The sequence below is a fragment of the Acinonyx jubatus genome, chromosome C1 (genome assembly GCF_027475565.1).
Source record: "Acinonyx jubatus isolate Ajub_Pintada_27869175 chromosome C1, VMU_Ajub_asm_v1.0, whole genome shotgun sequence".
Lineage (NCBI taxonomy): Eukaryota > Metazoa > Chordata > Mammalia > Carnivora > Felidae > Acinonyx > Acinonyx jubatus.
In genome coordinates, this window is record NC_069381.1 from 140,751,942 (window position 1) to 140,775,834 (window position 23,893).

Here is a 23,893-nt window from a genome sequence, read left to right on the forward strand (position 1 = left end):
AATTAATGATCTAGTTACCTGGTTTACAATTGGTAGTCAGGCTTTAATTTGCTGGTCTATATTATATAAGCTACTGGTTCAATAGCCACGAATAGTTGTTAGAAGCACAGATTCCTAGTTCCATTGTGGAGATTTTCATTCAGTAGGTCTTGATTTAGATCCAGGAATCCACCATTTTTAGAAGTTCCATGGAAGACTGTGGTGCAGGCACATCAAGTATATGCCCAGTGTCATGATTGTGGTTTTCTAACAAGAACATTTTTCATCTGTTGTTGTCTCAGATACGAAGATAGTTTAAAGCATTCCAGGATTAAGTAATATATGTTTATCTGCACATTCTAGGCTGTGTTGGAGAAAGAACATCAGTCAGGCTGGCACTTGGGGACCTGGTTCTAGCTTCTGCATTGACTTTTCATCAAATTATAGATGTATGATCTGTCTAGGTATCAGTCTCATTCATAAATAGAGGGCACCAGCTACTTTCCAGATTCCTGACGTTCTTTGATTTGAATGGTTTTGCGTGGAAGGAATTGTATTCATCATCACTGTTCATTGTTAGCTGTTGCTTCTTCTAGTTTATTGAGTGCTAGCTGCTCAACAGACCATTAGTCACAGCTTCTGGTAGCTGGTAGCTGTTCGCAGATTCAAGACAACTTCTCTTCCTTTCTCCTGCCACTACCAACCTCCCCAAAACAGATTGAAGTAAACCATTCCCCTGGGAAACAAGTTCTTATGTTGGGGTTTGTCTTAAAGAAAATTCAGGTTGTAATTCTGATCCTTTCCATATCCAGCCTTGGCAGTTTTCACCCACTGGGTCCTTTTTGCAGGCTAGGGAGTTTTGTCCCTTTGGGCACAAGATGTGGCTGATGTCATAGTCTAGGGAGCTGTGCTTGTAATGCCTCAATCCCCCGCCTCTTAACAAACCTTTTGCTTCCAGGAATTTGCCTCATATTCTCCAGAGGGGCTGGCTGAGATGAGTGGCAGAACAAAGTATCCCTTTAAATGTCTCTGCCTTTGTGGAGTTGCATCAAAATGATCTGTAGTGTTTTTAAAATTGTGCACGTGCGTGTCACCCAGCACCCCCCGGTCCTATGGAATCAGGCTCTGTCGGTGGGATTGGATTCGTGCTTTTAAAGGCTTGACTTCCAGTGCTCCCTCTGGAGCCTTGTTGTCTTCCTCCGGACTGGGTTCATGCACTGTTTCTTCTGTAATTATTTTTTGTTAAGGCAGGTATAAATACGTGGAGAGTTGTTGTCTGAATACGGTAAAGTGTGGTGTGCATCTATTGAGAAAATTAAGTTGCCTTGAGACTTAGAAGGCCCTCAGAGGCTGAAGGCTTAATGTTCCCATCACATGGTTTGGACATGAATTACCACTAAAGATTTACCCGTAGCACCTGTCTACTATGGGCTGATGGTTCTTTTTTCATCAACGTGATCATCCTTTCATTAAGTGTATCTTAACATAATTAGTCACTTGTCCTTTTTTCAGTGTAATTCAACAAATATTATTGAGAGCTTCCAACATGGTAAGCATTGTTTTAGATGCTGAAGGTAGTGTAGTGAACCAAACAGACAAAACTGCTGTCTTCTTGAATCTTCCTCTTCACTGAAATAAATACTTATGTGGGATTTAACATGATGGAATTAAGTGGCTGCATTATAACATTATGAAACACCATTTTGGGGGAATTTTTCAGGATCATCCTACATATATTTCTAATATCACAAATAGAACCAAAAAACTGAGCTAAGCATGTGAAACCCGGATTAAATTCAAAATGTTAAGACTAGGGACTGTCTTACTAATACTACATGTAGCTCAAGGGTGTTCAGGTACATACTTTCTGAAGGCAGAAAGAATAAGCCAGTGGGCTCCAAATAAAGGTTGCTAAGGCCACTGGCAGAATTGAAGTTTATCCTTTAATTTTGGGAATAAGTCTCCAGAAAGTTCTTACTTGTTACGAATCTTTCCTTGACTCTGTATTTTTGACTCAATGTAGACCCAGATCCTTTGGAGCACTTGAGTTCATAGTAATTTATCTTGCCCTTTTACCTGTTCGGTGAAAACATTAATTTGAGCTGAATGTTTCAGGCCTCTGGGCTGCTAATTTATAAGTTCCTGCAAATTTCTGTACTTGCCTTAAATGGGTTAGTAGAACTTCCCAAGTGTCTACTGTAGTACTAGATACTTTACTGCTGTGGTGTCTACTTCTGTGTTGTAGTTTATGTTAAAATCACTTGATTTAGATGTAATAGGAACATTGTCAATCTGCTTTTCAAGGAACTTAAATACTGAATTGTCCAAATCTTTTAGCGTACCTGTTTTAAAAATGCTTTTGTAAAAAGGAAAATGGGGGGGTGGGTGGGCGGGGGGCGTTGTTACAGTTTTCCTCTTTTAAACCATAACATTTTGGGATTCTGCATGCAGGCTAAAAAATTGTTGGACTGCAAAAATAACCAATGAAAGGAAAACACGTTTGACATAGATTTCAATATATCGGGGAACATTTAAGAGAAACTGAGGCTTAGCTTTAGGGCCTGGCTCATGTTGCTGTTTGTGAGTTAACCAGCTTAGAAGAGAAGGAAACAGTGTGTGAGAGAGGCAATAAAAAGATATTCTGGAAATAATTATTAATGCTAAAATTCCTGCCTCTAATTTTAGAATGCTTATGTTTGGAATTTCATATGCGTGATGAAAATGTGTATTTCAGGTTTGCGGAGAAAAACAGCGCTTTGAGAAGTTGATGGAACATTTCAGGAATGAAGACAATAACATAGATTTTATGGTGAGTTATTCCAGGACCACATTACAATCAATAAGGCAAGCTCAGTTTCTGCACTTTTTTCCTAAACCCATTTATGTTTATATATGATACATATGTGTGTGTATGCGCATATAAATGTTACAAAGGACAGAAAATTGAGTGTAGTCTGCTATAGATTCGATCTAGAGTGTTCCTCACAATCTGTATTTTTCCCTTACAGTGTTTATTTCCAGTTTTATTCCTCGTGCACATACTGCACTAAAGACCCAAAGTACTAATTATTTATAGCAAATAAAGGATGAAAGCATGCATTTGGGAAAAGGATGTTAACTGCTGGGACATATACCTGCGGTTGCCAGCTTTAGCTGTCAGTAAAGCTGCATCAGGATCCTGAAGATAGAAGTCAAGAATCTGGGATGCTTGGGTGGCTCAGTCAGTTAAGCATCCAACTCTTGATTTCTGCTCAGGTCATGATCTCATGGTTCATGGGATTGAGTCCCGTGTCAGGCTCTGCGCTGACAGCATGGAGCCTGCTTGGGATATTCTCTCTCTCTCTCTCTCTCTCTCTCTCTCTCTCTCTCTGACCCTCTCCCGTCTCTGTCTTACACACACACACACACACACACTCTCTCTCTCTCTCCCCCTCTCTCCCCCTCCCCCTTCCTCCCCCCTCCCCACCCCGTCTCTCTCTCTCAAAATGAACATGGGGGGAAAACAAACAAACAAAAAACCCCAGAAAACAAGAATCTTGCCCATTTTGCTTTTTGTATACCTCAGCCAGTGGCTTTCTCCAGACTATATTCTCAAAGACTAGAGTGCTTTGGTTTGCAGAATTGACTGTACATTTCCCCCAACTTACTCTGCAGGGGTGATTCCTGCCCTGGTAACTCGGTGAGGGCAGAGTTAGACTGCAGTTCTCCTTAGTGGGATAGTTCACATGTAAGGACGTGTGGTTCAGCGGTAGGACTATCCTCTTCAGGTTTGGACAGCAGTAGGAGTTTGAGAACTTCCGAATTCATACACTTAAACCTTAATCTTGGACTGAAGATAGACGGTTTCTGAGACAGACTTCCCGTGGGTGGATCCAGATCTGCAGGCTTTCTTTGACGTAATCCAGTTGACATACACAGCTCCTGCTCTGGGGAGGTCTCACCTGGGCTTTGTACCTCAGGTCACTTCTAGCTCGGAGCAGGTATACCAGCCAGTCTTTAACATTGTGAGTCTTCTGAAACTTATGCTTAGGGTGCCAGGCACACTTTTCATTTGAATTGCTTTAGTGGCTGTAAAACATGAAACATAATTTTGGAGATTTCTAACCCTGTTATGTGAATTTTTTTTCTGGGTCTTTACATTTTATATGCATCGTAGCCCTCAGGCCCTTCTGAAAGTAGTGAGAATGATGAAATTGTTTATAGAGAAGTCTTGCTGTTCCATAAAGCATGTTATTTGCTGTTTAAAAAGGCAAAAAATGTGACACAAGGAGTGCTGTTACATTGGCTTTTTAATTTAAAAAAAAAATTTTTTTTTAATTTATTTTTCAGAGAGAGAGACGCAAAGTTCAAACAGGGAAGGGGCAGTGAGAGAGGGGAGGCAGAGAATCCGAAGCAGGCTCCGGGCTCTGAGTAGTCAGCACAGAGCCTGATGCAGGCTCGAACCCACAAACAGTGAGATCATGACTGACCGAGCCACCCAGGCACCCTATGCATTGGCTTTTTAATTTTGCTGTTAGGATTTTGGGGAGTGTTTAAGGCCCATGTTTGCACTAGTGATAAATATGTGAAGAAGTCGTGCCCTGGCTCACTGTAGCAGTTTCTTTCCTCTGCCTTTATACGGGCAACTTATTTGTTCCTGAAAGCTGAGGTTGCAAACTGGAGGCTCCCAGGCTGAGCCAGCCTATAGGCTTGTGAGTTTAGTCTGACAGTGATGTCCTTCCATTAAAAATTTGAAAGTTGTGCATACAAATGTAGATTTCTAATCTTTTCAGTTAAAAATTTCTGCCAACACGAGGCCCCGTTTTTGCAGAGTATCAAGTGCTGGAGCGAAGTAGTCTGTCTGCCTTTCTTGCTTTCTTACTTGCTTGCTTTCTTTCTTCATTCAGTGTTTCCTTATTTTGGGGGGAGAGAGAGAGGGAGGTGGAGCAGGGGAGGGGCAGAAAGAGAGGGAGACATAGAATCAAAAGCAGGCTCCAGGTTCTGAGCTGTCAGCACAGAGCCCGATGCAGGGCTTGAACTCACCGTCCCTGAGATCATGACCTGAGCCGAAGTCGGATGCTTAACCCACTGAGCTGCCCAAGCGCTGCTCCCCCCCACCCCGCCCATTTTTAAGTCTAAAGATCCTCCTTCTAGTTTGCCGTGGTCCACACCATTTCTTACTGTATTACACGTGGTATATTTCACTCATTATCATACCTTGCGGATCCCTCTGCCATTTGAGTTTGTGCTGAAATTATGTATAATTAAGCCCTTTAAAATGCCTGCACTTCTTAGAAATGAGAATATATTTCTTGCCATTTACTTATATGTATATGCATCAAGGAACCTAATTTAGAAACTGCTAATATACAGGTACAATGATCAATTCATCTGTCACCTAGCAAAATAGTTGCTTCTCAGGCATATCATAAAACTCAACAACTATTCAGAAGAGAAATGGAAAAATCCAACCATATTTTCCTCCAGAAAATGAGGCTTTTCTTAAACTGTCCTTGGGAATGCAGTTAAGTTGCACAACCTCCTTAACAACATATTCCTCATAAAATACAATATAAATTTTTCTAATGCAGCAGAAGGAAGAAGGAAAAAAACCCTGACAATCTTTCTTTAGCTCATTTAACCATAGAACTTGAAGTCATTTTTTCAGTTAAATTGCAAAAGAATCTCCTTGAACCAAGAGAGTTGACATATCTTCCAAAGATAGCCAGTGTATAACATATACTCAAAGAAGAGTCTAACTCGATAGAAACAATTTGAAAAAAGATAAAAGAAACTGGGTTTGGAGGAGAGAGGAAGAAGGCAGTTTTCAGAGTAAATGTGAATCTGGATCCCTCACTCACTTTACCTTTTTGTGCAGGCTGTGTTTACCCATAGAGGGAAAGGATTAGTAAGATATTTTTACCATAAATAAACTGTCACTATTTTTTTTTTTTTTTTTTTATCATTTTGCCTCCTTGTACAGACTGCATTTACCCATTGAGGGGAAGTATTAGTTAGGTATTTTCACCATAAATAAACTGTCACTATTTTTTTTTTAAAGTTTTATATATTTACTGTGAGAGAGGGAGAGAGCAGGGAAGGGCCAGAGAGAGAGAGAGAGAGACACAGAGAGAATAGCCCAAATAGGCTTCATGTTGTCAACTTGGGGCCCGATGTGGGACTCAGGCTCATGAACCATGAGAGCATGACCTGAGCCAAAATCTAGAGTCAGATGCTTAACTGATTGAGCCACCCAGGTGGCCCTAAACTGTCAGCATTAAAAGCAAGATAGGGACTCCTGGTTGGCTCAGTTGGTAGAGCATGTGACTGTTGATCTTGGGGTTGTAAGTTTGAGCCCTACTTTGGGGACAGATATTTCTTAAAAATAAAACCGTAAAAAAAAAAGGAAAAAAGAATAGATCTGTTCAACTTTGTTTTGTTCTTTACCAAACCAAGGACTGATCTTCTCTGTGGCAGGTCTCAGGGCCATTGATGCAGTTGTGGGGAGCTAGTAAATCGAGGGGTTTTATGGAATGGAAGCCGGTTGATTGTTTGAAACAGAAAGATGGGTCAAAGATCCTATTACGATCTTGTTGGTATGGTCAGGCCCATAGTGAAATTTTAGAAGTGATTATCCTGTGGTACGATTATAGGTGATTTTTTAAAATGTTCTTTTTTATAGTAATTTTCACATTTTCTATAACATGCCTGTAATAACTTACACAGTTTGTTCTATATACCCACCCATAAGACTTCTTAAAAAGTTTTACTGACAGGTGGTTAACATAACATCTAACCTACCCATTGAAAGTGGACAATTCAACACATCTTTTGCATACTTGCAGGGTTGTGTGGCCGTCACTGCAGTCTAATTTAGAACACATTGTCATCCCAGAAAGACCCCGTCAGTAGTTACTGCCCATTTCCTATCCCCAGACCTAGGCAGCTGCTAATCTACTTTCTATCTCCACAGACTTGCCTGTTCTGGATACTTCATATGGATGGAATCATAACTTATATGGTCTTTTATGACAGACTGGTTTCATTTAGCATAATGTTTTCAAGTTCATCCACATTGTAAGATGCATCAGTACTTCATTGCCTTTTTATTGTCACCTAATATTCCGTTGTGTTGATACGTTATATTTTTTAACCCATCACTTGATGGACATTGCGTTCTCTACCCCCACCACCACCACTTTCTGGGAAATAATGAATAATATAAAATAATACGATATATAGAATATATATTAGTTATACTAATATAAATAATAGTGAATAATGCCATTATGAACATTTGTGTATAAGTTTCTGGAGGGACATGTATTTTCATTTCTCGTGGGTATATACCCAGGACAGAGTTGCTGGATCCTGTGGTAACTCTGTCATTAATATTTTGTGGAATGGTCAAACTTTTCAAAGTGGCTGCACTTGGTCTACATCTCTGGCAGCAGTGGATGAGGGTTCCACTTTTTCCACCTCCTTGCAGCTCTCGGTATGGTTTTCCATTTTGATCATGGTCACCCTAGTGGATGACGAGGGGTATTTTACTGTGGTATCTCTACGACTTTTGAATTTGAAAAATTACAAAATATTTTTAAAGACCCAATGAAACGAAGGAAGAGGAGGTCGGTGAGTGAGTTTAGATTTGTGTAATTGAAAGCATATGCCTATGTTTAAACTGAGAAAACAAGTTTTCAGCCATCTGACCCACTGGCAATTTCATTGCAGGTGGCCTCTATGCAGTTTATTAATATTGTAGTCCATTCAGTAGAAGACATGAATTTCAGAGTTCACCTCCAGTATGAATTTACCAAGTTAGGCCTGGATGAATACTTGGATGTAAGTATAACTGTGACCTTTGGCTCCAATGTAAGACTTGATTTATTGCCTACCTTCAAGATACACTTCCGCCGTGACTAAAGAACACTTCAAGCTCTGTACAGTCAAGTATCGTAGCACTAGTTAAAGGGAACCTGAGTGATGCAATTTTCCAGGGAAACTGGATTCTTGAAGACCTCCTGGGAGCTCAGTCTGTCTTCTGCCAGCAGCCTTTTAGTGTTGGAGTCAGACAACCTCTTGTAGCTTCTCACTGTAGCTCACCTCTGCTCTTGAACTCTGTCTGGACCAAGTCTCATTGCACCCTTCATCTGGGCTATTGGGCAATCCACGTTCTTGGTTACTCTGGCGACCCTATCTGGGCAGGGGAGGTCAAACCAAGACTGTTAAAGAGTGATGAATAAATGCTTAGAGTATAAAAAAGTCATGAGGAAATGGACACTAGAGACTTCCTCCTGTAGCTGTTAAATTCTGTTTAATGCATTTGTGGCTTTAGAAGTTCCACTTTGAAGTTCTCGGTTCGTGAAGAGATCTAAAGTTTCTCTTTCTCTGCCTCCCCTGTGGAAGTGCTCAGCCAGTTCCCTATAGTTCTTCCTTCACCTAAGAAACAGCAAGTTTATGTGAAAATCATAAATGGACTTGAATAGCTGTGTGTGCACAGGATGCCCTCATGTCCTTTCACTCTTGAGCAGTTCTGTTTTCCCTTCTGTACACCAGTGGTCCCCTTGAATTTGAAAGGCTACTAGTGAGAGGGCAAGAATTGTTGAGCTCAATTTCAAATCTGTTTCTAGCCCTGAAGAAGAGATATAAGCACTTCCCTTGGACATCTCTGGATTTCAGCTGCCCATCTTCGTCAGGACTGAAGCCAGGGAATTACAGTTTACTGTGAGGCAGAATCATAGCATTGGTTACTCTCTGAGCTCATCAGCTGGCTTATCAGACCAGCCAGGCTGCCCTAGGGTATACTGGCCTAACGTTGTCTAAGGACTGTACTCAGGGAGAGTCTGATGGATTTTCATCAAAGAGTGGTTTGAATTGTTTTCTTATCTAAGTAATCACTAATATCTTTGACAGAATATGGTATTGAGAGGTTTTTCCTGCTCTGAGGTCAAGGTTTCTCTATCCTCTTTCCCTACATACCCTGGGAGTGGCAGTATTTGAGCAAAAATGGGGTGTATAGGTTGCTAATGGCATTCTGGGTTCCATTTTGTGATGGTCGTGCTGAGCTCCTTCAGGTCAAGGCTGCGATGGCGAATCGTAACACATTAGGCAGTGCCTGTTACTCATTGTGTACTTTGTGAAAAAGCCTTCTGAGCTGCTTCCTCATTTCCCTTTCTAGGCTTCGTCCTTATTGAGTTGTCTTTTTCAGTTTGTACTCTTAAACTAAGATGGGACAGACTCTCTTTAGGGCACACGAAGTTGAAGAATTCCAGATTAGACCTAGGAGCAAATCCCTCTTAGAATTTATGTTGAGCCTAAGTCCTCTGAAAAGTTGGAGATTTTCCCCAAACTCTGTATTTCTTTAATTTTTGTGGTGTGTTGGTTCTGGACCCTCATAGAGGTGGTTAGAAGATTAATATTATAAGCACGTAATAAATACTTCATTCGTTTACAGAAACCCAGCCTTGTTAGTGGCCATTGATCAGTAAATATTTATTGGTGTCATCTGTATGCCAGTATGATCCTAGCCACTCATCTGTTCCCCCAGGGGAAGTCAGGACTTGTGTTACTTGTAAGGAAGATTCATAGGTTACCTTGACCTCTAATTTCACCTTAAAGCTGGTTGACTTCCTTTGGATGCCTGGGTCTGTAATGCATTGAGTGGCTTCCTGATCTGTGCTTTGGGAAGCCCAGAACTCCTTATGCTGGGGCAGTATCTTAAGGAAGTTATGATGGAAGGCAGATTCTAGCAACTTATGCTGAAATAAGCCCCCTGGCTACTTCACTCTCTACCCATGTCTTCTCCACCTCCCATCCAACCTAATCCTCATTGGAATTACCATCTCTGCCCAGGCAAATTGCTGCTGCTGTAACCACCTCTTGCACACAGATGCCTCTCAAATTTGTTACATGGGACTGTTGCTCCTTCTGCAGCTGCTCTTAATTTTTCTGTAGTCCGATTTCACCTGTGTCAAGATGTATTAGTTTGGAATATGCCTACATGGGGGCTATATCTTTGGGAAGGATTAGGAAGGAAACTTGTATATATTTGGAAGAGGGTGTTCATCGGAAAGTAATGTGATTATACCTTCTTAGAAGAACACTCTGTAATTGTCGTGAGGAGGATGCTACATCAAACCCTCTCTTGGCACAGATTGGACTGTTTGGAACAAACAAAAACCACATAGGCTGTTGTATCATTATGCTCTGTGTCCACACCTGTGCTGACACCACCTTCTCTTGTGTTTTGATTTTTAGAAACTGAAGCACACTGAGAGTGATAAGCTGCAGGTGCAGATTCAGGCTTACCTGGACAACGTATTTGACGTGGGAGCTCTGCTGGAAGATGCTGAAACCAAGAATGCAGCCTTGGAGAGGGTGGAAGAGCTGGAGGAGAACATTTCTCATGTAACTACATCTTGGGAAAGGAAAAACTGTCTTTGTGTAACTGGGTGCCAAGCAGAATGAGTGTTGGCTGTTACCGCAGAAAATGAAAGGATTTGGAGTATAGGGATGAACTGCAGCTTGAGATCGAGAGCTGTCAAAAGCCACCCGGGGTTCTTTCAAAGAAGGCATGTTTGTTACTTAAAACTAAAGGGAATCCATTGCCTTGCCTTAGCTCACCTGCTCAGTTTCTGCTGAGCCCAGATTTCCTGGCCGTCTTACTTACCCCAGAGGGTGAGGTGATTGGCGCCATGTAGAGGGGAAATGAAACTTGAATATGTGAATTTGGGCTGATGTGAAGACCTTTCTACTCCTATTCTCTGAATACAAGTCATCTTCTACCACATGCGTTCACACGGGCCCATGGAGGATGGGTTCTGGCGCTTTGTGCTAAAATAAGCCCTAGATCGAATGGACCATTATCAGTGTCTTCCTCACCTCCCACCCAACCCAGTCCCTCGATGGAACTGCCATTGCTACACATTTCAGTCTCTTTGGAAGTTTGGATTTATTTTTTCTTTAAAGTTTGTTTGTTTGTTTAGAAAGAGAGAGGAAAAAAAACAAGTAGAAAGGAGCAGAGACAAAGGGGAGACAGAGGATCCAAAGCAGGCTCCGCACTGACAGTACAGAGCCCGACGTGGGGCTTGAACTCATGAAACGTGAGATCATGACCTGAGGTGAAGTCAGACGCTTAACTGACTGAGCCACCCAGGTGCCCCTGGAAGTTTGGTGTGACGTATCAGTAAGTTCTATTTCACTCCTGGTCTTCTGAATATAAGTCAGGTTCTGCTGAATGTGTCCATACAGGCCCGTGGACAGGATGGTCTTGTTTCTTCTTGATGGCCAGTCTTCTAGTCCTGCCTTATGGTTAATCACGTGCAGTAAAAATTCATTTCAGCTACAGGCATTTTCAAGGAAATTAGTGAGCATTCCCTTAAATCTATTCGTCTTTGGGAGTGTCCTATCAGTGTTACATTAACTCTGTCTCAGGGCAGGGACTTATTTTGATTTGAGGGATTTATTTCACCACAGACTAAGTTGAATATAAGTCTAAAGGCCTTCAGAGGTTGTCCATTTATTCATCCATTAAGCAAATATTTGAATATTGTGAGAATGAACAGAAAAATGGTGCTTCTTAAAGACCTAAGCATTGTGAGAACCAGATTTGTTTGTTAAATTCTGCTTGACAGTGTCCTTGGCTGTAATTGAATTGTCTCTTTTTAGAGCAATATTATTTTCCCATTTGAATGGTCCGATTATTTCCCTCTACACTTTCTTAGTTGAGAGTATTGTATGTGTGTGGCGTCCTTCACCTTTGTCCCTCACTCTGAAAATGGGCATCTTCATGGCTGTGGTTAATCCAAGTTGGTGAGCCAGCCATTCCCGCCGCTCCCCCCCCCCCCCCGCTTGTTAAGTGTGGTAGTGACCTGCTTGGAACCTGCTTAGGAAGGGCATTTATCGGCCTTGCCCTGAAAGATTCGTATCCTATTCTGAAACTGATCAGCATTTTAACCTCCACCCTTCCTCCTCACCTTGCCTCTCTGGTGTTCTTTACTTGTGATTGTTTTCAGTGAGATGTGGGAAATCAGAAGTAGCTCACTTTCAGAGGCTTGTGGGAAAAGTAATTAATTAACACGTGGCTCACACTGTCTTCCTCTTGAAGCCTCAGCCAGCTGTCCATAACCATACTCACATAACCCACTTTTTTTTTTTAATGTTTTATTTATTTTTGAGACAGAGACAGAGCATGAGCAGGGGAGGGGCAGAGAGAGAGGGAGACACAGAATCCGAAGCAGGCTCCAGGCTGCTTCGTCAGCACAGAGCCTGACAGGGTGGGGGCTCGAAGCCACAAACCATGAGATCATGACCTGAGCCGAAGTCGGACACTTAACCGACTGAGCCTCACATAACCCACTTTTGAAGTAGGCTGCCTGTTTATTTGAACTGTCCCTCCAAATAACTTTTATTACTTGGGTTAGTTTGGGTCAAAACAAGCAGTACTATTTTTTAAGCTGGTGTTCTGTAATAACAGAACCAAGTTTTCTGGACTGATAAATTTCAAAAGCTTGTGCCTAATGGCCTTTTCTTAGTGAAGGAAAGGTGAACTTCCCCTCTTGCCTCACCTCCTGTTTCCCACCCTTGCAGGCTCACGTTGGTGAGCCCCTTCTGCCAGCCCCTGAGGAAATTGAGGGAGGTACACTGTGTATGTTGAAACACTAAGGAATTGACATATGGGTTTTACTAAGGATCATGTATAAATTATTAATTCCTATTAGAAACAAATAGGTATTCAGAATTGTATTATAAATATTAATGTTTCCAGAAAAACAGCTTGTAGAACACATGCAGGACTCTGGGCCCCAATAGAGCTCTACTTTCTGAGAACCGAGGACCTGATGAAAATGGTCGTGTGTTGTGACACAGCTTCTCTTTTATACCTTTATAGTTGTCTGAAAAGCTGCAAGACACAGAGAATGAAGCCATGTCCAAGATCGTGGAACTAGAAAAGCAGCTGATGCAGAGGAACAAGGAGCTAGATGTTGTTCGAGTGAGTGTGCTGACGGCAGCTGCCCCAGATGGGCATTGCAGGGAAGGTGCCCCAGCTTTAGTAGAATGTGGACTACATTCATGTCAGAGGAATGCATTGATGCAACGTATTTATTGGAATCATTTCAGAGGCGATACTCAGATGAAAAGTACACATAGTTAGGGATGGATACACATGTGTTTGCAATCAAATGTTGGGGGTTCAGTACTTCCTTATCACAGTTTTCGAGAGCAACAATATTTTCCCATCTGGACAAGTCTGACTTGATTCAGTGGATCACCCATTTGCTTGGAAATAAAAACACAGCACGGATTTAATTCATGCCACTTATTTATTTTTACTAGGACTTGGACTTCTTTGTATTTTTTTGCTTTGCTTCTACTTGGAACCAGATTTGGTGGTTGCCATGGAAACGGTGAAATCACAACACAGGCAAGATCTAATGTCATTCACCAAAAGAATTAAAAAAAAAAAGAGAAAAGGCAAAGCAAAACCAATCCATTTTATTATCAGATGATCCCAGCTATTTTATTTGGCCTTAGCATTGTTTTACCTTACATGTCAGGTTTTTATGGAGTGCCATCCGTGTGTTAGGAATTGTGCAGAACATAAAGTCACCAAAATGCCTGGAGGGCTTTCAGGCAAATGGCTTGCCTCTACGCCATCGTTGATGAAATGGCACATTTTACGCGATGCTTATCATGTCTGTGTGTGTTGCTTGATATTTTGACATGTCCTACAGTTAACTCTAGGAAATTTATTTTTTGGCACGCCATCGAGACAGAGTTGTAGCATATGGACTCAATTCAAGTCAGACTCTCAGATTATTAATAATAGACAGGGTGTGAAGAATGTTTCCCTGCCTGCTGGAGGTTTGTGGTGAGAGATCACATGTGCAAGACCCAGCAAGTAAGTTCCAGAAAATCCTTTCCCTGGAACCTGCGTGAGCCCCTTATGAAAGGAACGAGGACAGCCTTTAAGTTGAAAATCGTAACTTTTTTGTTTTCTGCTAAAAACCTAGACAGAAAAAAGTAATTAGTAAAGAGAAGCATTGGCCTGTTCTGTTAACTGCAAACCAAAAGGAAAAGGTTACAGTGATTGCTGTCCTAAGCTTGTAGGAGGGCATTGTGAAGGCCAGAGAAACACATTCAAGAACAGTCAGCCCCTGGGCATTCATGAGTAGATTCTTCTATGCTTTGCAGATTTTTAATCCCAATCTGACTTCTATCCAAATCTGACTTAGGGACTTTTGTCTACTGTTAGCCGATATGTGTCTAGGAGTTACAAATGAATTTTAAAACAAGTAAAAAGGAAAACATTCTGCCCCACCAGAATATCCTCGGGATATTCCAAAGTCAGCTATAAAATTATTTTTGGGTCATCTCTGCCTTGCTTGTCTCCACCTGCAGGGAAAATTGAGTTAGCTGTACTTATTAATGGAAAGAACTATATTGGTGATAACAATTGCTAGAGTATATTGCATGCATTACCAGTGAACAATTGAGAATGTATAGGACTTTTATAGGAGGCTGAGTTCTATAGAATTCTTATGTGTATATCAGTATCCTTCTTTTTAATTTTTTTGGTTATTTTCTTAAAAAAACTTTTTTAATGTTTGTTTAATTTTGAGGAAAAGATAGAGTGTGAGCAGGGGAGGGGCAGAGAGAGAGGGAGACACAGAACCAGAAGCAGGCTTCAGGCTCTGAGCTCCGAGCTGTAGGCGCAGAGCCCAGTGTGGGGCTCGAACTCTCGAACTGTGAGATCATGACCTGAGCCAAAGTTGGGTGCTCAACCAACTGAGCCACCCAGATGCCCCTTGTTTGGTTATTTTTTTGATCCTCAATTTGCCAATCTGATGGTAAGAGGTATGGATGTTGCATGAAGATAGACTGGTGACTGCGAACTCTTTTGCAGGAAATCTACAAAGATGCAAATACCCAGGTTCACACATTAAGGAAAATGGTCAAAGAAAAAGAAGAAGCCATTCAAAGACAGTCTACCCTGGAAAAAAAGATTCATGAACTGGAGAAACAAGGGACCATTAAAATTCAGAAGAAAGGGGATGGGGACATTGCCATTCTGCCAGTTGTGGCTTCTGGCACATTGTCCACAGGGTCAGAGGTGGCAGTGGGTAACTTTGTGGGACCAGCAATGGGGGTTGCCTCCTCGGGCCCCCTGCCCCCTCCTCCCCCACCACTACCTCCATCGTCAGACATACCTGAAGCAGGTGAGGAGCCTGGTAGGAGAATTGAGGGTAGTATTTGGGATATTTGTGTTTCTTCTTTTATCCGCTGTCCATTTGTGCACTTTGCTTTTCTTGGCATTTTCTTTTACTCACTGATTTTAAAAACTTTTTACATTTTGAGATTTAGGTTATAAAACTTCATTTTACATATGCTGCAGTATAGTCTTTATTCCTCACTGAGTAGAGTTTCGAGTCACTGAAAAAAAATCCTGTGTCCTTTTCATGATTTTGATTTTGGAGTCTTTTATGTGCATGTGACATCCAACAGGTGAAACCGTTCTCCTATTTTCAAAGGCAATTTATGTCTTCTTTTTTTTGCTAGTGCAAAATGGCCCAGTAACGCCACCTATGCCACCACCGCCTCCACCCCCTCCTCCTCCCCCACCGCCTCCCCCCCCTCCTCCTCCCCCTCCTCTCCCAGGTCCTGCAGCTGAGACTGTGCCAGCTCCTCCTTTACCTCCCCCACCTCCTCCCTCTGCACCCCCGCTGCCTGGGACGTCCTCACCCACAGTGGTTTTCAACTCAGGACTAGCAGGTAAGAGCTTGGAATGGAGTCCCAGGTACTTGTGCAAGAAATACTCATTTGTGTTATCCCTGGAGGCCTTAAAGCCGTTCTTTGGAAGTCCAAGTCTCGTGCAGTCCCATGTATCTCCTCTTAATATCATTCCTGCTAATGTAGCCAGTAAAGGGGAAGTTCTTGACCGGAGGCATTTTTCTTTGAGTAGCTGTTGTTACGCTCTCTCTAGCAGGGAGTTCTTATTTTCCAGTCTTCCCACCTTCCACTCTCCCCACTAGGAAAGGGAAGGAAAACTAGTTACCTTCTTAGGGATAAGTGCATTTTCATGGGTTCATCAAACACCTGTGGACATCTGTAGTGGTCAGAGCTCTGTTTTTGGAAGGTGTTTGCAATGTTGTTTACAAAAGAAGAAAATGCCTTTCTGTGTGATTGCCTGATGTAGGTTTCCAGGCATTTCTCCTGTGCATTTGAAGATAGAATTCACTATAGTGGAGCTGAAGCTTCAAGGGAAGATGTTGCCAAAAGCAGTATGTGTGCCTTGAAATGCTTCCGCATAGCACATGCTGCCCTCCTGCTAGCCAGGGTAGAATGCGGCACCCCTCACCAGAAATAGGGTGTGTGGGGGGCGAGAAGAAGAGAGTCGTTCTAATGCCTTGAAATAGAAGTTCTGATTTCTGTCTGTTGGAAGTGACTTTTTACTATTTTCTAAAATACCACAGCGATTTTCTCAGTCATGGAGCATTTCCCTGGCATTTTGAATTGCTCTGAGCTTTGCCATGTCGTGTCTGCGTGACAGCAGATAATTCTGCTTCGTCCTCCACGTCTGTCTCTTGGTGAGGTCTCTTATTTCTGATGCAGAACTACCACTCTTACACGAGTGGTAGTTCCCAGAGCATTTTGTCCAATGTCTACATGACCATCTTAGCTGTAAGAGATTTCCAGGCTGCCCACTCCATCCCTCAAGAGTGTCCCAGCAGCAGCTGTACTGGCTAGCCATTAGGGCACATTCATCTGAGTGACCCAGAGCAACCTCCTTAATTCACGTCGAAGCTGTGGTGTTTACTTCCACCCCAACCTCCACAAAATTGTCAGAGAAAGAAATAAGATGCTTGTTGAAAGTAATGTTCACAGTAAGCCAGTGATTTAGTTCTACCTTTCAAGGTCTCCCCCATTTAGTGCTTTCTTCTAGAACTTCTATTGCTTCTGAAGTACAAAAGTTGAAGGTGTATCTTCATGGAACTGTTGGGTTTTGGAATGTAAGCAAATCAAAACCTCTTGAGAAGCCCCAGGAATCCATTCCATCAACAGGCTGCTCTCAGTGACTGAGTGTGAAAACCTGGAACTGGCATCTGCACCTGGCTCACTGATGAGGCTTTCCTTGTAGCGCCCGGAGACACGGCTGCTATGGGGTGTCTCCTTTGCTACTACTTCCTTTGTCCTTGGCAAAAACTCCGTGTGGCAGAGCCTCCACTCCCATTCGCTCGAGCTCTTCTCTAGAACTCACAACTGCTTTAGCGAAGCGAAAGGGCCATGAGGCTACAATGCACAGGTCCAGGGCTCCCTCCGGTAGAACGCTTGTCCTCTCTGGTTAATTTTTTTGCCTGGGTTCTTCTCGCTACTTAACTTTAAAAATTTGCAGGCTCTCTCAATTGCCTCATCTTTAGAGTGTGGAACTCTCTGTTCAGCTGATGACCACTGCTACCTTCAGGGTTCTGCAGTTGGAAGTTGTCCCTTATGTGTCTTACACCATTTTTAGAGGACCGTGTGTGGGATTTACGAAACTTCTCTAAGTGCCGTAAGTGTCCATTGATGGACTACAAGATGTTCTGTTTTATAAGATTTAAGGATTATGAGATCATTATGGAGCACATTTTGTGAGGTGTGTTGCCAGTGTGTTGGGTAACTTTCTCCCTGGAATCAAGAGGCCAGACAGAGTCAGGATGTCCCAGTAAGGCCAAGAGACAGAGCTGGGATGATATACCAAGGGCTCCTGGAGCCCAGAAGCCTGTGACATTGCTAGGCCCTGGGATCCATGGGCAACAGGATGGCCTATCTCTTCAACAAGGCAATGAGCAGGTGTGTGCTTGGTGGCTAAGACGGGACCTGAACGAGGTCCTCTAATTTTATCTAGTTTTCTTGGCATTTTAGAGAGAGAACATAGTGTGGAATGTATATTTGAAGGGTAAGGCTTCTTCCTCAAATCTTTGATGGAGCAGTCTGGCTCCCATTTCCTGCTTCGGTCATCTGTAACAGACTGCTGTGCTGTCTCTTTGGGAGAATGTGCTTTGGAAGTTCACGATGAGAATTTATACTTGGCTGATTATTTTTCATTAAAACATTTCTCATTTCTTCTGCAAGACCTAGCACAATTCAGTATGGCTGTTTGGGACCACTATAATGAAATCATTTTTTCCCCTTTTCTAAAAAGGATTACTTTTTAAAACAAAATAATAAGGGAGTCTTCAAGGCAGGTCCGAATGGAAATGAATTTTTGGCTCTGTGCTGCCTTGTGAAATGTGTCCAAGAAGCATGAAATTCTCTGCTAAAAGTGCGTGAATTGCTGAGTGGCTTGACTCTAACCATATCTAATTTTTTTTTTTTTTATATTTTCTTTGTTCTCTCTGCTTCCACAAAAGATGGGCCAATCAAGCTTTTCTGTAGGTTGCTCCTCACTGAGTGTTTTGAGTGTTTGCCATGTGTTCCTGTTGGTCACACTGTGCCTTGACATGTTTTCACTCCATCTTACATTGAACCATTGCATTTTGACCCTGTGTCTGTGGGAAGTCTCGCTGTTGGCTGACTGTTGTTCCAGGTTTGCTCGTGCATTTTAGTAGAATAGATCGTGGCTCGGCGAGCAGACAGCCTGGATTTTATATGCCATATTCCTTTCCCCCTAAGAGAAAAGGAGTGGGTTTTTTTTTTGTTGTTGTTGTTGTTGTTTTGTTCTGTTTTGTTTTTCCCTTTTAGTTTAATTGTCATAGTTGGATCCAAGGCATCAATTCTAGGAGGATTTTAGATTTAATCTGGGGGAGAAAGGGTAGTTGCTCCACAGGACAAGGACAGGCTGCTAGGTGCTGTGTTTCCAGATCTTTCCCACTGATCTCCAGCTCTCTCCATGGAACACCTACCACCACGTGGAGCCACTGCCTTCAGCCTGAACCCTGCGAGCACTGTGTCTGTCATGGTCACCTGTAGGCCTCTCCTTCTCCAACCCACCCCCCCATTCCCCATTGGGAGTTAGGATCACCTTTCTGAAGATGACCTATTTTTGCCCGTGTTCTGATCTCAGGCTTATTTTTAATCTTGCTGAGGAGTTAGAAGTAGCGTGGCTGCAGATGGAATGACTTTTAGCCAGTGTCCTGAGGCCTGTGGTATCCGTGGATGGATGGTGGAGTCAAATGGCACCAACCCGCCAGCTCAGACTGTGGAAAGATCCCTGTACAGCTTTTCCTCTACTCTTGCTTTTTCTCCCTCCATGTTGTTCAAAGGCCAGATTAGAGGAAGGTCTCTTTCTTTGTCCTGTGGAGGACATGGGTTTTCCTGGGCAGTGTAGACCTAAATGAAGGGCAGCGAGCAATCCAACACTTCTGGGGGTGGGGACTAAGGTGTCACGTGGTGGTAGAAAGGCCTGGTATACAAAGGCAGTGTTGCTGTATTCCTGCATGCTTTTCTGTGGATTGATCAGATGACATTCCTGCTGTTTATATGGCTTTCGTAACTCTGGAGGAATGGCAGGCAGCCAGGTAAAAGCCCAGCGTACGTTGGGTTTCTTTTGCTGTGCACTGCAGTTCTCTCCTGTGCTGATGATGGCAGATAGTGAAGCTCCCAAAGAGTGTGGCGGGCGTCCCGGGATAGACTTAAGAGGGTACCTGCGTCTAGCTAGATGGGTCTGGAAGACTGCTTTATGATGTGTCCTTAATTGATGGAGTTTTTAATGGGTTTCCTTTTTTTAGCTCATTTCCCCACAGTGAGAGGCGTCGGCAGTTCCTTACCTGACTCCTAGAAGATAGATCCCTTCCTCTCTGTTAAGAGGTTTTCTGTGTTTTTTAATGGGTTCATTGATACCTTCTAGCTGCATCTCGCTGACTCCTGGGGAGCACTTGCTCCTTAAAAAAGGGGGAAGGGACTGTGGCCAGTCTCAAAAAGCAGTACTAATCCTAATTTCTAAGCATCCCTTCTATCATCTTAAATATTTTCTGTTTGGGGCTGTTCATGGCCCTTGGTGTGGTTGGAATAACTCAGCCTGAATATAATCCCCATTGTCAAAATTGTTCACAAGAATGTGTTGCTGCTTGATGTTACAGAAAGTCAGTCTTCTTGATGTCACATTCCTGGTGGTATAGACAGCCACTCCCTGCAGTCCCTGATCATCTTTTAAGATTGGTTTGGAAATGTATGTTCTAGAACTGAGAATTTAAGATTTCAAAATTTGACTCACATTCACCAGTGTCACTGAGTATTTGTCCTCTCTGCTGTCTACTAACATCATTAATAATTTTTGCTCCCCGGTACTTTGTCCTACACATTGTCCTAACATTGTGATTGTAATGCAGCAATCCATTTGCCTGCATTAAAAACAAAAAAAAAAAACCAAAACCCTGGCTCTTAGAAAACTTTCCTACAGTGTTGCATCAGTCAACCAAATGATAAACCTCAGATTACTCTTGCCAAAGCCATGTGTGATGTTTTCTGTGTTTAAAAACACTCGGGCACCTCTTGCCAGTGTTCCTGCAGTGTTTAAGTGGCATCTGCAAGGACTACTCTGATTGTTCTTGAGAGTCATGGGGTTTGGGTGGAATCTTAATTTGATCCTCTCTGACTTCTGTAGCTGTGAAAATTAAGAAGCCAATCAAGACGAAATTCAGAATGCCAGTTTTTAACTGGGTTGCCCTGAAGCCAAATCAGATCAATGGCACAGTCTTCAATGAAATTGATGATGAGCGGATTCTGGAGGTATTTTTCTTGTTGGTTAGAAACCAGGGGCTGGCTCTCTGTGTGGCAAAGTTCAAATGGGTGCTCTGCTAACCTGGAAGTTTCAGCAATAAAATGCTAGTATTTTAAGTGCCTTGATGGAAAGAAGAAAAGAAAATTCTCTAATATTAGAGAATAGGACAGTATTTTGCAAGATTGTTTCAAAACTGTGTTTAAAAGTTATGTTACTATGGAGTGGTTTTGATGATCTTCAGTAGACGCCACAAAATATGTATCTGACACAAACCCTGCCCTTAATTTATAAAAGGGCATAAAAACCCTTTATTGAACTACAAGTGAATAAGAACTCAATAATTACACTCACTGGCTGTTTGATGGATCCTTTAGTCTGTGGTGGCCAGCTCTGCAAGGTAATTAGTGAAAGGCAGCTGAATTGGCCAGATGGAATCAGCTCTCTTCTTTAGACCTTCATGGCTGTCTGTGTGGCCTAAGTCATGCCATAGCACAAACAGGAAGATAGACCAAGCCTTGATCAAAGGCAAATACTGAGTAGAAAAAGTAAGTTCTTTGATGCTTAAGAAACTGTCAAAATGGTTACCTGAGTTAATTTTTAAGTATAATCCAATTTGCCTGTTTCATCCCTTTTTACTCCAGGATTTAAATGTGGATGAATTTGAGGAAATATTTAAGACAAAAGCTCAAGGTCCTGCCATTGATCTTTCTTCAAGCAAACAGAAGATAACACAGAAGGGATCAAACAAAGTGACGTTACTGGAAGCAAATAGGGCCAAAAATCTAGCCATAACTTTGAGGAAAGCTGGAAAGACTGCTGACGAGATATGTAAAGCTATCCATGTGTAAGTTCAGGGCATTCTGGAAAGTTAGATTCTGATAAATTTGTAGGATAAAACTGAAAATAAGCAAGTGATGAATTGGTAGGTAACAAATATTTCAGTAGCGGGGCAAGATCAAAGATAAAAGGTGGGGCAGTTCTTGATATCCACATACCAGAGATTCCCTTTGTTACGTACGTGTGACATCAGAGTTGAATGAAATGCTGCCACCAAAGGGGTGGGCCAGAAATACCCCTTGGGAGTGCTGTCTTAGAGTGAAATTTATTTGAGAAGAATGACAAGTGGATTGTGGCATCACTCATCTACTTGGTCTGGTATCCTATATGCCTAGAGCAATGCTTACATACAAAGGATGGAGAATTACCCGAGCTAAGGAAAGGGAGAGACTGTCACTCTTCTCTGGAGCATCTGAATTCTCTCTAGATGTGTTGAATACACATTTGATGGCATTTGTGGAATGATACATTTCAGTGCCAAATGCAAATGGGATACAGATGCATCTTTTAATTCATAACAATAGGAATGTGATTCCTGTTTCTTTTAGCAACTTTCAGGAAATTTTAAACAAAGTTCAGTTCTTTTTTTTATCCTTGAACTGCAGAGAAGGCATTCGTTTTATTTGCTTTCTATTAGAGGAATCTTTTGGCCCTTCTTGTGGTCATGAGGATGTTCAACTATGATAAAGAACAAATGTTTTAGATGTGTTAGGAATGAGTTCATTGTAAATTTGTATTTCTTTTTTTTTTTTAATGTTTATTTTTGAGACAGAGAGAGACAGAGCATGAACAGGGGAGGGTCAGAGAGAGAGGGAGACACAGAATCTGAAACAGGCTCCAGGCTCTGAGCAGTCAGCACAGAGCCCGATGCGAGGCTCGAACTCACGGACTGTGAGATCATGACCTGAGCCGAAGTCGGCCTCTTAACCGACTGAGCCACCCAGGCGCCCCGTAAATTTGTATTTCATAAATTTCGGTGAGAGATTCATGGAGGAGTATATGACCCTCAGAAATCATTTGTTCCAATTTCATGTCCTCAGTCTGGATTGTAATCCAGTAATCTAGTGTATCTTATACTCTGTTCTGATTTTTGATGTTGAAACGTCATATGCATTCTGGTTTTTAACCTGCATATACCTTATTTGTCATGATAGTTAGATGTAATTATATTATTTTGCCAGACAAAGATTGTCCAGGGAAGAAATTAGAGGTTGTAGCAAATACTTGGTTTGTTCAAATTGAGCATATATCTAAAAAGATCTGGTTTACCTTCAAGGGATATATGCATTTAAGCCACAGCATCCATTTTGTACAGGCATTTGGATACATTTTTTTCTAAAGAAGAAAAAAATACCCCAGACTGTTGGTTTAATTGAAATATATTAGAGTTTACCTGATATATTGTAATTGTGTAATATTAATTTCCCTAATTAGCAATACTTCATATGCCTTAAAAACCACTTACGTGTCCTTGAACCACTTAACCATCAGATGTTTTAGCCTGCCTTCTTGCTCTTCCTGCTGTCATTTACTGTTGATTTCTAGAGACTTAAAGCTATAGTAGTAGGCTAAAAACTGAGCATGGCTATTGTGATAAGGTGTGGGTTCTCAGAAAGCAGCTATTTGTTGGGCAGTCAGGAACCAGCACCGATTGGCATCTTCACAGTTCAGCTATAGGCATCGTCAACTCATTGCATTGGTGGTTTATGGATAGGACTAAATGGTGGTGTGGTTGAAAGGGTAGGAGGTGTTCACTCTAACACTGACATGTCCACATCTGTCTTCAGATTTGACTTGAAGACATTGCCTGTAGACTTTGTAGAATGTTTGATGAGGTTCTTGCCAACTGAGAATGAGGTGAAAGTGTTCCGGCTCTATGAGCGGGAAAGGAAGCCCCTGGAGAACTTGTCAGATGAAGACCGGTTCATGATGCAGTTCAGTAAAATTGAGAGACTCATGCAGAAGATGACCATCATGGCCTTCATTGGGAACTTTGCGGAAAGCATTCAGATGCTGACTCCTGTGAGTGGACCAACTCTGGCAGGGGAGAGCGTCCAGAGAGATATAGAATCATTTTTTTCTTTTAAGTCTCTTCCAGAATTTGCACATAGCATCATGGGCTCTAAAGACTCCTTCCCAGAACTTTCTAGATTGTACTTTTATTTTGGCAATTTTTTTTTACATTGTTTATGCCAAGCAATGTGAAAATAGTGGATTTCCATATTCCGTATTGCTATTCTCCTCCATAGAATGCCATTTTCTCTGTCTATGGATGTCCTCTGGGTTTCCACCTCAGTACATAGCTTTAATTGGAAGCATTGTAAATTTACCACAGGAGTCTTTTTCCTTGGAGATTTGTTATAGTACACTGTGGTGATGCAGAAATAAGAGCCAACCATC

General features: G+C 42.1%; 1 protein-coding gene across 12 annotated transcripts in view; it reads left to right on the plus strand.

Annotated features, from left to right (window-relative positions):
• The window catches only part of FMNL2 (formin like 2), a 308,508-nt gene that overhangs the window by 267,398 nt on the left and 17,217 nt on the right, over positions 1-23,893 (plus strand). For 6 of the 12 annotated variants that reach the window (XM_053215083.1, XM_053215082.1, XM_053215084.1 and 3 more), the window contains 9 exons: positions 2,714-2,788; positions 7,690-7,800; positions 10,216-10,365; positions 12,848-12,949; positions 14,864-15,176; positions 15,517-15,729; positions 20,540-20,664; positions 21,298-21,500; positions 23,281-23,515. In XM_053215083.1, the coding sequence (XP_053071058.1) occupies positions 2,714-2,788; positions 7,690-7,800; positions 10,216-10,365; positions 12,848-12,949; positions 14,864-15,176; positions 15,517-15,729; positions 20,540-20,664; positions 21,298-21,500; positions 23,281-23,515 (1,527 nt within the window). Of the gene's footprint in view, positions 1-2,713; positions 2,789-7,689; positions 7,801-10,215; positions 10,366-12,847; positions 12,950-14,863; positions 15,177-15,516; positions 15,730-18,347; positions 18,369-20,539; positions 20,665-21,297; positions 21,501-23,280; positions 23,516-23,893 lie in introns of all 12 variants that reach the window. The other 6 variants (XM_053215080.1, XM_053215081.1, XM_053215079.1 and 3 more) reach the window with 2 other exon arrangements.